This window comes from Thunnus thynnus, chromosome 9, assembly GCF_963924715.1.
Source record: "Thunnus thynnus chromosome 9, fThuThy2.1, whole genome shotgun sequence".
NCBI lineage: Eukaryota > Metazoa > Chordata > Actinopteri > Scombriformes > Scombridae > Thunnus > Thunnus thynnus.
The window spans coordinates 29,430,931-29,444,295 of NC_089525.1; the positions used below are offsets into that span (position 1 = coordinate 29,430,931).

General features: G+C 38.9%; 3 protein-coding genes across 6 annotated transcripts in view; all 3 read left to right on the forward strand.

The window, feature by feature from the left end:
- The first annotated feature begins 17 nt into the window (after positions 1–17).
- Positions 18–1,399, forward strand: LOC137189882 (snRNA-activating protein complex subunit 1-like). Its single transcript, XM_067599993.1, has one exon. The coding sequence runs from the start codon at positions 127–129 to the stop codon at positions 1,210–1,212; it is 1,086 nt and encodes a 361-aa protein (XP_067456094.1). The 5' UTR covers positions 18–126; the 3' UTR covers positions 1,213–1,399.
- Positions 1,400–2,642: 1,243 nt separating this feature from the next.
- On the forward strand, positions 2,643–8,199 carry arl9 (ADP-ribosylation factor-like 9). The gene is made up of 4 exons (XM_067599998.1): positions 2,643–3,073; positions 4,659–4,836; positions 5,355–5,530; positions 6,104–8,199. The coding sequence occupies exons 1-4, from the start codon at positions 2,822–2,824 to the stop codon at positions 6,278–6,280; spliced, it is 783 nt and encodes a 260-aa protein (XP_067456099.1). The 5' UTR covers positions 2,643–2,821; the 3' UTR covers positions 6,281–8,199.
- A 193-nt stretch (positions 8,200–8,392) lies between these two features.
- Positions 8,393–13,365, forward strand: part of LOC137189883 (sperm microtubule associated protein 2-like) — a 96,091-nt gene continuing 91,118 nt past the window's right edge. The window contains exons 1-5 of one of the 4 annotated variants that reach the window (XM_067599995.1): positions 8,393–8,689; positions 8,776–8,806; positions 10,118–10,177; positions 10,698–10,832; positions 13,228–13,365. In XM_067599995.1, the coding sequence (XP_067456096.1) occupies positions 8,671–8,689; positions 8,776–8,806; positions 10,118–10,177; positions 10,698–10,832; positions 13,228–13,365 (383 nt within the window). In that variant the 5' untranslated portion in view covers positions 8,393–8,670. The remainder of the gene's footprint in view (positions 8,690–8,775; positions 8,807–10,117; positions 10,178–10,697; positions 10,833–13,227) is intronic. The other 3 variants (XM_067599994.1, XM_067599996.1, XM_067599997.1) reach the window with 3 other exon arrangements.

Sequence of the window (13,365 nt, forward strand, 5' to 3'; positions counted from 1 at the left end):
CCACACCCACGTAATTTGCCAAAAGCATCCTCACCTGCTGTGATTCTGTGCAGAGCTCCTTTGGACTTCTGTCAAGCAATTTAAGACTTTTAATCTTGCGATTTGAAGGTCTGTTTTGTGGACAGGATGCCTCGTTCGCCGCCTATTTACTCGGATTTCTTCGACCAGCCTCTGACAGAAGACGTGGAGGAACTCCTGGCTCGTTTCCAGCAGACTGACTCGGTGAGATATGTGGAGTTTTCAGCTATCTGGAGGCAGATGGGCTTCTCAGACGTCTTCAGAGGCATCACCAGTATGGGTGAAATGAAGAGGTTTTGCAGGATAACGCTGGCCACAGCGATGAAGTACTTCCTGCCGCCGTACAGCTACCAGATCCGAGTGGGAGGTTTGTATCTGATGTTTGGTTTTTACCACACTCAACTGGCCATACCGCCTGTCAGGATCAGGCTGGCTCTGAAGGACTGGGGTCAGGTTCAGAAGTTTCTCAAAGACTGTGTGGACTCTGGGCACCATGATGTGCTTTACATATATCAGAAGCTTGTTGCAAGCAAGGCCATAGACTACACCGCCATGCCACATGTTCTCACCTTCCAAAAGCAGAGAAAACCAAAGAAGGAGGCTGTGTGTGCAGAGTTTCTGGGGAGGAGCACAGCGGTCCAGGAGCTCATCTCTGCAGAGACGCTGGAGGAGCTGACCAACATCCAGAGCCTCTATAAGAAGATGAAGGAGGCCACCGAGGAGGTCAGCCGCCAGGCCACCATGACACATGAAGACTTTGCCACCCGGCTGAGAGACTGCGTGTCAGAGTTCATCACTTGGCAGGAGAAGACTTTCTCAAAGCATAACAAAGACAATGATGATGAGGATGAGGAGGAGGAGGAGGAGGAGAAACCATCTGAGATCGAGCCCAGCAGCAGAGCCAGGCTACTGTCCTCCATCAAGCAGAAGAGCTACAGCAACTTCCAGGAGGCGTCCAAGTCCCGGAGGCACCGGCAGGCCGAGACGGTGGACTCCTCCAGCTCAGGGGCAGAGCAGGTTCAGGAGACGGCCGCTCTGCAGCGCAGGAGGCCTCCTTCACTGCGAGCCCGGACCTGGAAGAACCTCGGGAAGATGCAGGAGGAGAGCAAGCTCCAGGCTTGGCTCCTGAGTGCTCCTGAGCAGGAGAGGGTGCCGGTGAAGAGGACCAACCAGGTAGCACCCTTCAAGCCATGAAGAGAAGCGAGGAAGAGGAACTTAAAGTCCATTTGAGTTAGAAGTTAGTTTAGTCTGTTGCTTTTGTTCTTTAACCAAGTTTGTTTAAATCAGAAATTGATGATTTTTCACTTATGAATGTTACGTGTCTGTTCAGTTGTTGTATTGATATTTAATTTGTTAATAAATAGATTGGCTAGTTAATAAATTGTCTCCTTTTTTCACTGGGAGAAGGTTTGGCTTTAAACGCTGGACTTCCTTGTTTTTCATCACTGAACTAGCATTTGCTCTCCATTTTATGATTGAAATGTACAATACAACTAATTTAAAAACAAAGAGGAATGACAATTTCTCTTTGCCAAAAAAAAGTCAGAAGACTAAAATTTGAGGAAATTACAACATAGTTTTAAATAGACATGGATCATAAACTACAACCTCATGTCCCACTGAAATGTTACACATTCTGACTGTTGTTTTACCATTAACTTTGCTGTAACATTTAAATTCCTTATAACATGAGGAAAAATCAGGCTTGGAATTTGACTGTTCTGTTTGAGTTATACTTAACAAGTAAAATAAAAATCTGAATCACAAATAACAGACTAACAGTTACAGATGAAGTTCATCAATCTATCATGTTGTGCCCAAAAAACAAAAACAAATGAATTAAAAAAAAAACAACTTATGACAGTTACAAAAGGTCCAAAATACTGTAAAATTATGTGGGATTATTGATCAATCCACAAAAATCACACCTATAAACTATTAATCTTATTAGGATATTTTTCACATGATAAATTATATGTAGTATCTTCTGTGACACTTCCTGTTTGCAGCACAGTGCTTATCACAGTTTAAATCCCAAGCTTTATGCAGACCACAGATGCGCTGATGAAGAAACAATGCTTTTTTGAGTTAATATAGGTCTATTATTATTATTTTTTCCTTTACAATGATTATTTCCCCCAAAATATTTTGAAATGAATTTTAATCATAATTTAACACAAGAGACAACGAGCGTGTCCTCTTCCATGGAGGCTGTCCTGTTGCACTGCCATGTTTCTACAGTAGCCCAGAACGGACAAACCAAACACTGGCTCTAGAAAGGGTCTTTCACATTTTTCGCAAGTTTTGCGGCAACCATAGCTTCTCCTACATGCTTGGAAGGGAAGGGAAGGGGCACTAAATCTTACACACCACACCTTTAACTCTATACTGTTGTTTTATTTAATTCATGTATTTATTTTTATTCATTATTTTTATTTTTTTTTATCATTTCTTGGTTTTTATTTCATTTCCTTTCTATTTCTTATGTGTTGTTTGAGGCATCATGTTTATTTATGTAGTCAATAAAGAGAAAATAAATAATAATGATGATGATAATAATAATAAAGCCGTAGCAGTAATGGCGTCCTCTAGCGGTCAGACTGAACACCGCATAAACAAAAACCTGCCCGGAAACATCGTTTAGAGAAGTTCCTCATGAGCTTCCTGTCTGGCTGTTAATCCACTTGTTGAGAAGAGGAGAAGGACAAGCAGGAGGAACAAAGTTAAACCTTCACTACAACTCGGATAATGGCGGAAACCGACGGATAAAAAGCGGCAGTTAAGAAGAAAACAAAACAACCGGATGACGGCTGATTTGAACACCATGTTCGGGATGAGGGAAGCCGGTGTCTTCGGCGCCTCCGTCGTTCTTGCGGGCGGAGTCGCATTTGTTATCTGGAAGTACGCGTCCTCCTCTGGGAAGAAGAAGTCTGAAAGTCGGCCGGAGCAAGTCGGGAAAAGTGCCAGAGAGAAGGGAGAAGGGAAGGAAGAGGGGAGGAGAGAGGAAGCTGCGGCGGCGCCTGTTGTCGCTGCTGAAGCGCAGAAAACATCAGAGGTATATAAAAAAAAACCCGTTAACTTTACCGGACACACCTGCCTGGAAACCATTGTTGGCGTCACAAATATGTCAAAATGTTCTCACTAAAATATCAAATGCGAGGAAAATGTGCAAACATGTTGTTGCCACTTCACCTCAGAGATATCAACTAATAGTATGAAGGACAAGAAGCAGATAGGCTACACATTTTTAAACCCTCAAATCTTAATTGTAAAGGCTCGTGCACACCCTCAGTTTCTTAGTTAGGTGCGCAGGAGGAAATGTCCACAGGTAAGAGAAGAGAGAAGTTCCTCGTGCTGACCTTTTACTAGCAATAGACTTTATTAAATATAGGCTACAACGTTTCGGTCCTTAGACCTTCAAGTAAAGCTGAGGAACAAATAAGGCAGATAAAACCAACACCTGCTCAGGTGAAGCTAATCAGGGAGCATGAGCTGTCAGACAATCAGTCCCACAGTCTGTATGTGTTGATCCAATTAGAAAACACCTCTCATCATCGAAGATTGACACAATCTATAATATAAACAGCAGCTACGTCAGTTTATATACAAACATTGAATAATATAATTAGTTAAAATCAATTTGCCCAAAATCATCTCTTCCATAATAACAATAATAATAATGATAACAGGATAATCTCAGGGTAACTTTATCATAATTTTACTGTATAGGCCACCCCATAAATATGCCTTTAAATAGGCAGCAAGTTACCACAATACAAAACATAAATAGCCACATTCAATCATATAACATATATGGATACTGACACATTGGCATATATATCATACAGAGCTAATATCTGCAGATACATCAGCCTGGCTCAAGTTCAGGCAAGCTCACTGTGGGTTGATGTAAAGCATTCTGGGTAATGTAGGACATCACTTACAAAATTAGATATACAGTAAATTAAAAGTAGTAATTCAGTTCATAGCTGGTTCATGAGACTTCGCCAGTTGTAAAATTTTCTATCATAGTTTAATACTGCATGTCTGTTTTTTGTAGGGCTGAAAGTCAATTAACCAATTAGTCAATGGACAGAAAATTAATCAGCAACAATTTAGTCAAGTTTTCTGTGATAGAAAACTGAATCTCTTTGGGTTTTGGACTGAAAACAAACAACATGTCTTCTGGTTACAGTCTTAGTTGAATTAGTGTTGTTAATTAATGTCTGTTTTAGGGCTGCAGCTAATGATCATTTTCATGATCTATTAATTATTGTCTTGATGAATCGTTCAACTGTTGTCACACAAACAGTCCAAAAGCCAAATAATTTACAATGATGTAATAAAGAAAAGAGCAGCAAATGACGACATTTGAGAAGCTGAACAAGGGAATGTTTGTGCTGATAATTGACATAAACAGTTAATTGATTATCATCATTATTGCTGATTATTTGTCTGTCAATCAACTAATCAATTAATCAACTATTTGTTTCAGATCTACAGAGTACAAAAAGTTTATTTACTCCTTAATTGTGTTTTTTAGTTTTTAGACTATTATTTAGTCAAAGTTTTTGTGCAGCTGCTTCATGTTAGTGCAGCTCTAATCTTCTGTGTACTGGTCTGTGTGTGTGGTGCTGCAGTCCAGGCCTGCGGTGTCAGGGGGGACGCAGGTGCTGGTTCTGGGTCTGGACGGAGCCGGTAAAACCAGCCTGCTGCACTGTTTGGCCACCGGCTGCCTGGACCAGGACATGGAGCCGACGCAGGGCTTCAACGCCGTCTCCATCAACAGAGAGGACATGCACATCGAGTTCCTAGAAAGTGAGTCTAGATCCGGTCTTTATTTAACATTTGACAAAGGTTCACAACCAAATCAGGGTCATTGTGGTTACATGTCATGCTATTCAGGTTATTAGTCATACAAGACAAAGAAAGCGGAAAATCTCTATACTAGGAAAGGTGGAAGCGGATAAATGACTCAGAAAGGATTAATACATTATTATAATAGTTGTTGATTAACTACGTATCCCATAAACCCCTCTGATTCATGTTGCTCATTCAACTCTGGATAAACTGCTTTAAACATCATCAGATGTACAAGTTGTCAATTATCATTTATTTACAGTAAACATATAACATTATGTCACTCACCACTAGTAGCTGTAAACTCTAGAAACAAATACAACTGTAAATCCATATTTCAGTACATTTTGAGTAGTTTCAGACGTGTCGTTTAGCGATTAGTGATTCTTTTTTTTTGTGTGAACATCTCTCTGAACATGCAGCAGTGAGTCAGTGTCACAGCCGTCTGTCTGTCTGTCTGTCTGTCTGTCTGTCAGTTGGAGGTAAAGAGGAGCTGCGGCCGTACTGGCAGAGGTACCTGTCCAAAGCTCTGCTGCTGGTGTTTGTGGTCGACTCCTCCGATCCGCAGCTCTTCCCCGTCACTAAGAAGCATTTACATGAGCTGCTGGCCTCTGACCCCTGCCTGCCTTTAATGGTGCTGGCCAACAAACAGGTGAGCATGACAGGAAACACTCCAGACTGTCCTCTAGCAAAAGCCTGCAGGCTTCCTGTCCTCTGGTTTATTATTAGAGACGTTTCAGTCAGTGTTCAGATGGGATTTTCTTGTTCAGCTCAGAATTTTGTGATCCAAATGTAAAGAAAAGCCTCACAACTAAAATTTAAAACATGATTGCAACCTGTTATCACCAGGATTGTCCACAAATTGTACACATCATGTCATTTTATTCATGTAATTTATATATATTTTACATTTTTTGTAGTAAAAGCAGTTTAATTGGAATTTAGTTTGTTCAAATGCTTCAAATTCAGACAAAACTGAGCAGGTTCTCTACAGTCCAAGTCCTGTTTGAAGGACAAAACAAAAAAATAAGCTTTATTTACATTATCTGAAATTACATAGAAGGTAGTTTTATTTCAGTTTTCAGAAGCACTTAAACTGAAGTTTATTCTGTCCAGTATCAGAAACTCCAGTCAAAGTGTCCTCGGCTGTGTTTTTGGATGAAGTGTGAAGATAACAGTAATAATTCTGCCCACATGTCTCCTCTTGTTTGGCTCGTGTTTCCAGGATCTTCCGGGAGCCTGCAGCATCACCGACCTCCATGAGGCTCTGTCCCTGTCCGAGGTCGGAGACCGCAAGCTGTTCCTCATCGGCACCCATGTGAAGAAGGGAGAGACGGAGCTGAGCTCAGGCGTTCAGGACGCTCGGGACCTGATCATCCAGATGGTTTGTGACGGCAATTAAAACCCGCCGGCCTCCGTTAAATCCTCGGTCCGTTAGCGTTCGTCACTTAAATCCTGTGCTTTTGATAACGTTTAATCGGCTCTTTGCACTTTTTCACTTTACTGTGTTTTCACTACACCAGGTTGGCTGAAACTCTTATTTATTTGTGAGAAAATAATTAAAACGACTTTTTTTTTTTTTCTAATATGTAACAGTTTTGGGATTATAAAACTACTTCTCTGAGCTTGAAAATGTAAAACCTCACTGACTTTAAATTTGTGTTTCACCATCATGTGACACGTATTACGGAGGAGGATTAAGGTCACTGAGTTCTGAGTTTAAAGTCAGAATTCTGAGAATAAAGTTTAATTTCAGAAATGTCCGAACTCTGACTTTAAACTCAAATAAATTTTTGACATGTGGCCCTAATCCTCCTCCGTACAGTATGGCTGATGTGCTCCGTCTCGTTTAAATGTTTCTTTGCATTTGATGTTCTGTCAGAAACTCCTTTTTATTTAAATCGGTGGCCTTCAGGACATTCTTACCAAATTTTATTGTTCTCTTTTATCTTCACCAAAGGTTTTTTTTTTTTGTCTCAGTGGGGGACGAGTTTTTTCAACAGAGTTATAAATGCTTTTTAGTTTACAAGGCTTTTCACTGGTGACTGTTTCTGTGTGCTGCTAATGTCATGTAGCGCTGCAGATGATGATGATGATGATGATAAACAACTGTAGGAGCAGCTCAGGTCGGAGCTGCTTCCAGGTTGTCAGATGGTACAAAATCACTGTGGATTTACTTCAGGCTGTTAGAGTCACTCAGGCCATCTGCTGCGTACAGTTTTATCACCAGCGATGAGTTTTAGCATCATAGAAACACATATTTTCTAAATTTTACTGTCTTGTGATATTGTAAACAAAAAAATATATATATATGTAAAAGCACCGTCATACAGTACGAAAGGTTGTTTGTGTGTCATGATTCAAAGAACACTTCAAGATAAAGACTCAGAGCTGTACTTGGCAAGATTTTAATGAGAAAATAAACTCATCCTATCAACTTAGAGTTCAAACTGAGGCTCTTATACCCGCCCGATAAACATCTGTCAGATTTAAATACTTTGTTCTTATTAAAGCTGTCGTATCTCTGCTCACAGGAAGTTACCAATTAAGATGTCAAAGCAAAACTTACAGACATTTCTGTGCTGTGTTCAGGTTACAGATGGTACGTTACACAATTTTTTGGGTATTTAATTTTTTTCATTTTTCAAACAGTGACCTGTTTCTGCCATTTGGGGCCGCCAACATGCTGAGAGCAGCTTTAATAAAAACTAGTGGAACCTGTTGACACACGAGAAGAGTTTCAACAGTAAACCAAAACTATTTAATGTCTAAATAAAACAGCTGTTTATTGATGCAGGAACAGTGGTGAAGCTACTTTTATCATTGATAAGACATCGAGTTACTGAACCTTAACACTACTCAAAGCCTTTCCTGCTTCAGGAGTGTTACTGTTTGGCTTAAAAAAACACTTTTATGATACAAGTTCATTGTTACATGTTTTTTTTTCTTTATCTTAAAAAGGTCATTGAATTTATCTTCAAAGGGAATATAAACCAGATGTGTTTTATGTCTTTTAGATTAGCTTCATGAGCTGTTTGCTGTTATTATTTTTGTCTTAATACAGTTTAGTTTGGTGAAATCTGTTTAATACTTTCTGTCTGCACTGTGGGATAAAGGTCAAGATGTACAAAAGGCTTCATTTGAACAATATTTGAGGAATGTAAAGATTTCAAACAGCATATTTTTTAAAAAAAGTTCATTTACAAAATTCATAGCTTTATTCTGACACCAAAACATATCCAACATACAGTATTGTGTGAACAGATTCCTCACAGATTGTTATACAGTTTTTTCACATTTAAATAAATTGTTTTCAGTAAATTGTTGTTGTGTTTTCATTTTGATGAAGTCTCTTTATCCATCAGGATACTATGCGGCGCCATGTTTATGGGGATAAAACTAATAATAACGTCTTTATCTGTGAAGGCGGACTGACTCCTCACGTGAGGAAATAGCCTCTTCCTAACATAGCTCCTGACATTTACGCTGTCGTCACACCATCAAAGCACGTTTATATTTGGAATCTGATCCAAACACGCCAGCTCTCCAGAAATACCGCAGCAGCCGCCCTCCCCGCTGACCTCAATGTATCACTTTCCTTTTAACATCCTGCGTCGGAAGTCTTGAGACAGCAAAGATGGATGGAGCGAGCAGCTGACTCCAGTTTCAAGGAGTCCTCAGGTGTGGAGTAGGTTGCTAAGGACTCCCGGCTCCATGGCAACAGTGGGAGATTAGTGTGACACCATCAACAGGCAGTGAGCCGACACATCCAGTTTACTGCTGCAAGTTGAGATGGTGTCTGGAAAACAAGGTGAGTTTAACAATTCTCATGTGCAACACGGTCTTATAATATTTGTAGTTTAATGTTTTCATGTCTTTTGTTGTTGATTCTTGCAGGGATTCAGTCCAGATTTGGTCCATCAAACAGGTAAAGTCATATCATTTTTATTTATATTTTTTATTTTATTTGTTTTTCAGTTGCAGCTACTGTAACAAACATCAAAAAGTTAAGCAATCACACTAAGATTGTTTAGATAACAGCTGATTTAAGTAATAATTGAAAGTTGTATTTGTTTGCTCATCTGTATATTTGTTTATTTACTTTTTACTAGTGTATTATTGCTGTAGTCTGCATGTACTCTAATATATTACTGTATATTGTTTAGATTACAGTACATGTTTACATACATAGTGTTTGACATAACTTACTTATTGTTGGATAGTTGCCATCAAAGTATGAGTGTATTGTTAAGTTTATATTTGGCTAAGTTTGGGGACTACAGATGCAAATTAGCTTCAAGCTAATTCTGGTGCAGTGCATCTTTAATGTTTCAAACTGCACACTGTCCCATTCAATAAATAAATAACTCAAATAAATCTGATATAACATGTTTGACTCATGTATATAAAGTTCTATCAGCTGGCTTTCCATGTGTTTTTCTTTCTTCTGTAGGTGATGTAAGTGTCTTGTGAGCTGGGCATTTCCTGGGTTTATAACACTTAAATTAAAAAAAAAAAATAGTACACACTATGGTGCACTACTAGATTTCAGTATTTCTTCTTTCTTTTGCATTTGTGTTGCACCCCAGTGGGTATTTATGCAGTTTTCAGCAGGTATGTGGACAGCTCAACTAAACTAAACCAAAATACCTGCATAGAAATTGTGAATTGATTAAAAATATAACATCAAATTTGTATTAAAGAGAAAAATGAACTGCCTAACAGGATCACACATTTGTTGAAATAGTTGAAATAGCTGAAAGTGATGGATAAATGAACATATTTGGAACATGACAGGTGGTGCTGATGAAGCTCATCTGATAGTTGTGGCATCAAGCTAGATAAAGTCTGCACTGTATTTGCCCATTACTGGACTACAAGTGTTGATATCTACTTACTTCTTTTATTTTCCTGTATATTTCCTTGAGGGGTCACTGTGGAATAAAGAAAATCATTTAAAAAGCCTGAAAATCCAAGCTACAAAAGTCAAATTTATCTTTGAGGCATCACTGCAATATAAAAAAAACCACAGTAATGAAATTGGATGACATGCAGATGAACTTTAACAGTATATAATGTCTTTGATTAGTGGCTACGATGAGGTTTGGAGTGTACAGCTGAAGAGTAAGACAAGTTTTTGGACAACGCAGAGTGATTGGATGTTCCCTCGGTCCAAAGTCCCTGAAATACACATCGTATTTAATGCTGATTTGTGTTTTTTTTATAAATGTCTTTTCAGCAGAATCTTGGAGCTTTCGCAGCACAAAACCTCAAAAACAGTTTGGGCCACGACTCCTTGGTGAGTAGCTGCATACTAGATTCTTCCTCTTGATTAAAATCACATTTTTTTTCTTACATCAGTATAAACAAACTTCTTTTTTTTTTTTTGATACCGCAAGAAATATCACCTACCACGAGACGAGCAGAAACTACAAATCGCCTCTGTTCATTTATAGTCTGTAAACATTTTAAGCATTTTCAGGACAAGTTCTCTTCCAGCTGTTACATCATATGAAATTGCATGTTTGTTCATTGATCCAGTGTGAAATAGACTCCAAGAATCCAGGAGCCTCTGCGGTCAGTGTTTCCTTCCTTGAGTGTAATTTCTCTAAATTGCATAATTAGAGACAGATGTCTGGCACGTTCTGACTGTGAGGTTAAACAGGCAAAACAATAGAAAAATGACCGGAGGCCACATTTGATTGAAAGTATCATTCTTTCATGGTGTAATTGCCCAATTGGAAAGTATTTATTCTGCTTTCTACACCAACTTTTTTTCGCCCTCGCAGCTTCTTATTGGATACTTTTTTATTGATTAGTGAGAGGCTGAGCTGGGGCAACCAGGAGCCGATATGGCCTTTGTCTGCTTCAGCGCTCGGAGCTGTTCCAAGTGCAAGAATCCAATACCTGGCCAAGCACAAAAGAGACTTCTCAGCAAGGGAGGACCACCGGAGGTAACTGCAGCCAGTTTGCACCCGGAACATTATTGATGACTCTATCAAAAAAGCATGAGAGACAGAGAGAGAGAGCTGTCTGTGTTGATGCCGCAGGGCGCTGTATACAAGCTTTTTATGTTGTGCTGCGTCAATCTACTAGTGGAAATGTTTGCAAAACTGAAGGGTAATGGACTTTGAAGGCTTTTTCCTTCTGATGCTCTTTGGCACAGAGTTGATTTAGGAAATGCAGACTGTGAAGTGATGTGCAGGACTGATGCCAACTGCATCCTGAGCAGAGGCGAGGATCCCTGAGAGCTGTCAGGCTCAATTAGTGATGGAAGAGATGTGACAGGAGAGTAGTTACAGCTCTCAAGGCTTTTGCTATTTTGATATTGTTTGTTGTTTCTCCCTCCTCAGCTGTCAGATTTAAAGCGCAGCAACATGCGGTTTAATTCAATCAGACGCCCTCACAGGAAGTGCAGCTCCCAGAACAAATAATACCGTAATTGAAGATGACAGCAATCACCTGCTGCTTGGTTGGAAGCAGGATGTTCATCAGAGATTTACAGTTTAAAGAGCTGTGAGAGGACACTGTTGCTTTACAGTACTAGATACATATTAGCTTTTTTTTTAAATTGTTTTGTTAAATACTACATTTAGATTGTGATTAATGTATTTGAAGGTCTGTTATATCTGATAATTAGACTGCTGCAGTCAAGAAGTCTAGTCCTTTTTGTTCATTTTTAATCTGATTATCTGGAAAAAACATTGTACAAAAACACACACTGGCCCTGCTGAACTACGTCTTTAAACACATAATCAATTATCGTCATATCACTGATGCTACCTCAGTATCAAAAATGTGACAAAATTTAAGGAATGGCAGCTGCTGCTTTCATTAAATATGAGCCTGCACCTGCTGGTCATTTTTGATTAATCTGCAGATTATTTTTCGATTAGTCTGCAGATTATTTTCTTGTGTAATCTGTCAGTCTTTTGTTTTTTAACATGTCAGTGGTGAAAGACGGTCGTCGCAATATAACGTCTTCGTTGTTCTTTGTGTCTGACTAACGGTGCAAAACCCGAAGATGCTTAATTTGTAGTGATATAAAATACAGAGAAGCAGAAAATGTTCACATATGAGGAGCTGGAAGCAGAGAATACTTGATGCTTTTGCTTGAAAAATTATTGATCAATTTTTTTTTTTGATTGATTGTCTGATAGTTTTTGGATCAAATTTTACATTTCATCTAACCTTTGTGTGGATAATATGATAAAATGTTAGTTATGTGGTTAATACAATCATTAACTGTTTGTTTCATTCAGCTGGAGCTGAAATATTTATGTTATATGGTGATATAACTATTACCAAAATTCTAGTGTTGAAACAATTAGACCATTAATCAATAAGTACATCGGCAGAAAGTTAATCAATAACAATTTGTCCATATTCTATAATACTGTGAATTGATCATCTTTGGATTTCTAGTTGTTGATTTGACCAAACATTTTAAGACTTCACCTTGTCGTTTACATTTTCTGACGTTTTATTGACTGAACACGAAATCGATTAACTGAAAATATAGAATAATATCAATTAATATAATATATGAATGAAAACAATCATTAGTTGCAGTCTTATATTTAAGCAGGTACATTTATTAATTGTTCATTTCACTCAGCAAGTCAGATAATGTCAGAAGACTGTAGAGCAGAAAACATGTTTTAAGCTTGATGATCCTGCAACAAGATATCTCGTCTCATTATATTATACTGATACACACTGTATAACTCAGCTCTCGACTGAAATCAGCACTTTAGTCATTAGAGTATAAGGTGTTGTTTTATATTTTTGTCTCTACTTTCAGTGGCAGATTAGCACACATTCGGTGCTCTTGTGTGAATTTCTGGCAACAAGACTAAACTACGGACGATACTTGTTAAGAGCATCAATTCCTTGTTGGTTTTGGTCATTTTGTGGGATTTCATGACAATATGATTAATGTAAAATAACAAAAGCCTTAATTAACCTTTAATATCACTTAGGAATGATTTTGCAGAGTCAAAACATTTCCTCACATTGGACTACTTATTTGAATGATCGCTTTGAGGAAACAATAAGTCAGAATAAAGCTGGGAGCATTTGACCTTGGACACATATCAGTCCACAGTCTCAACTAATTGTTTAACAAAGTTTAATTGTTTTGTGAATACAGATGATTTTCCACTCTTACCTGCGTCATCATCAGCCGTGCACTGATACTTATCCATTGTTCTGCACCCCCCCCCCCCCCCCCCCCCACCCCCCTCCTCCCTCCCCCTTCTTCCCTCCCACTGGCTGGAGACATTCTTTTGTCTCCGACACACAACACAGCGTATAATGGATCTGGTAATAGCTTCCATTTTCCTGCAGGAAAGAGGAGGAGGAGGAGGAGGAGGAGGGGAGCTTCTTCAGGAAGACCCGGCGTCCTTCCTCCAAAGCGTCCCAATACAAACACATTGTCCGCTTGTCAACACCCAAAACCAGCGACTGTAGCTCCCAGGAAGCGGG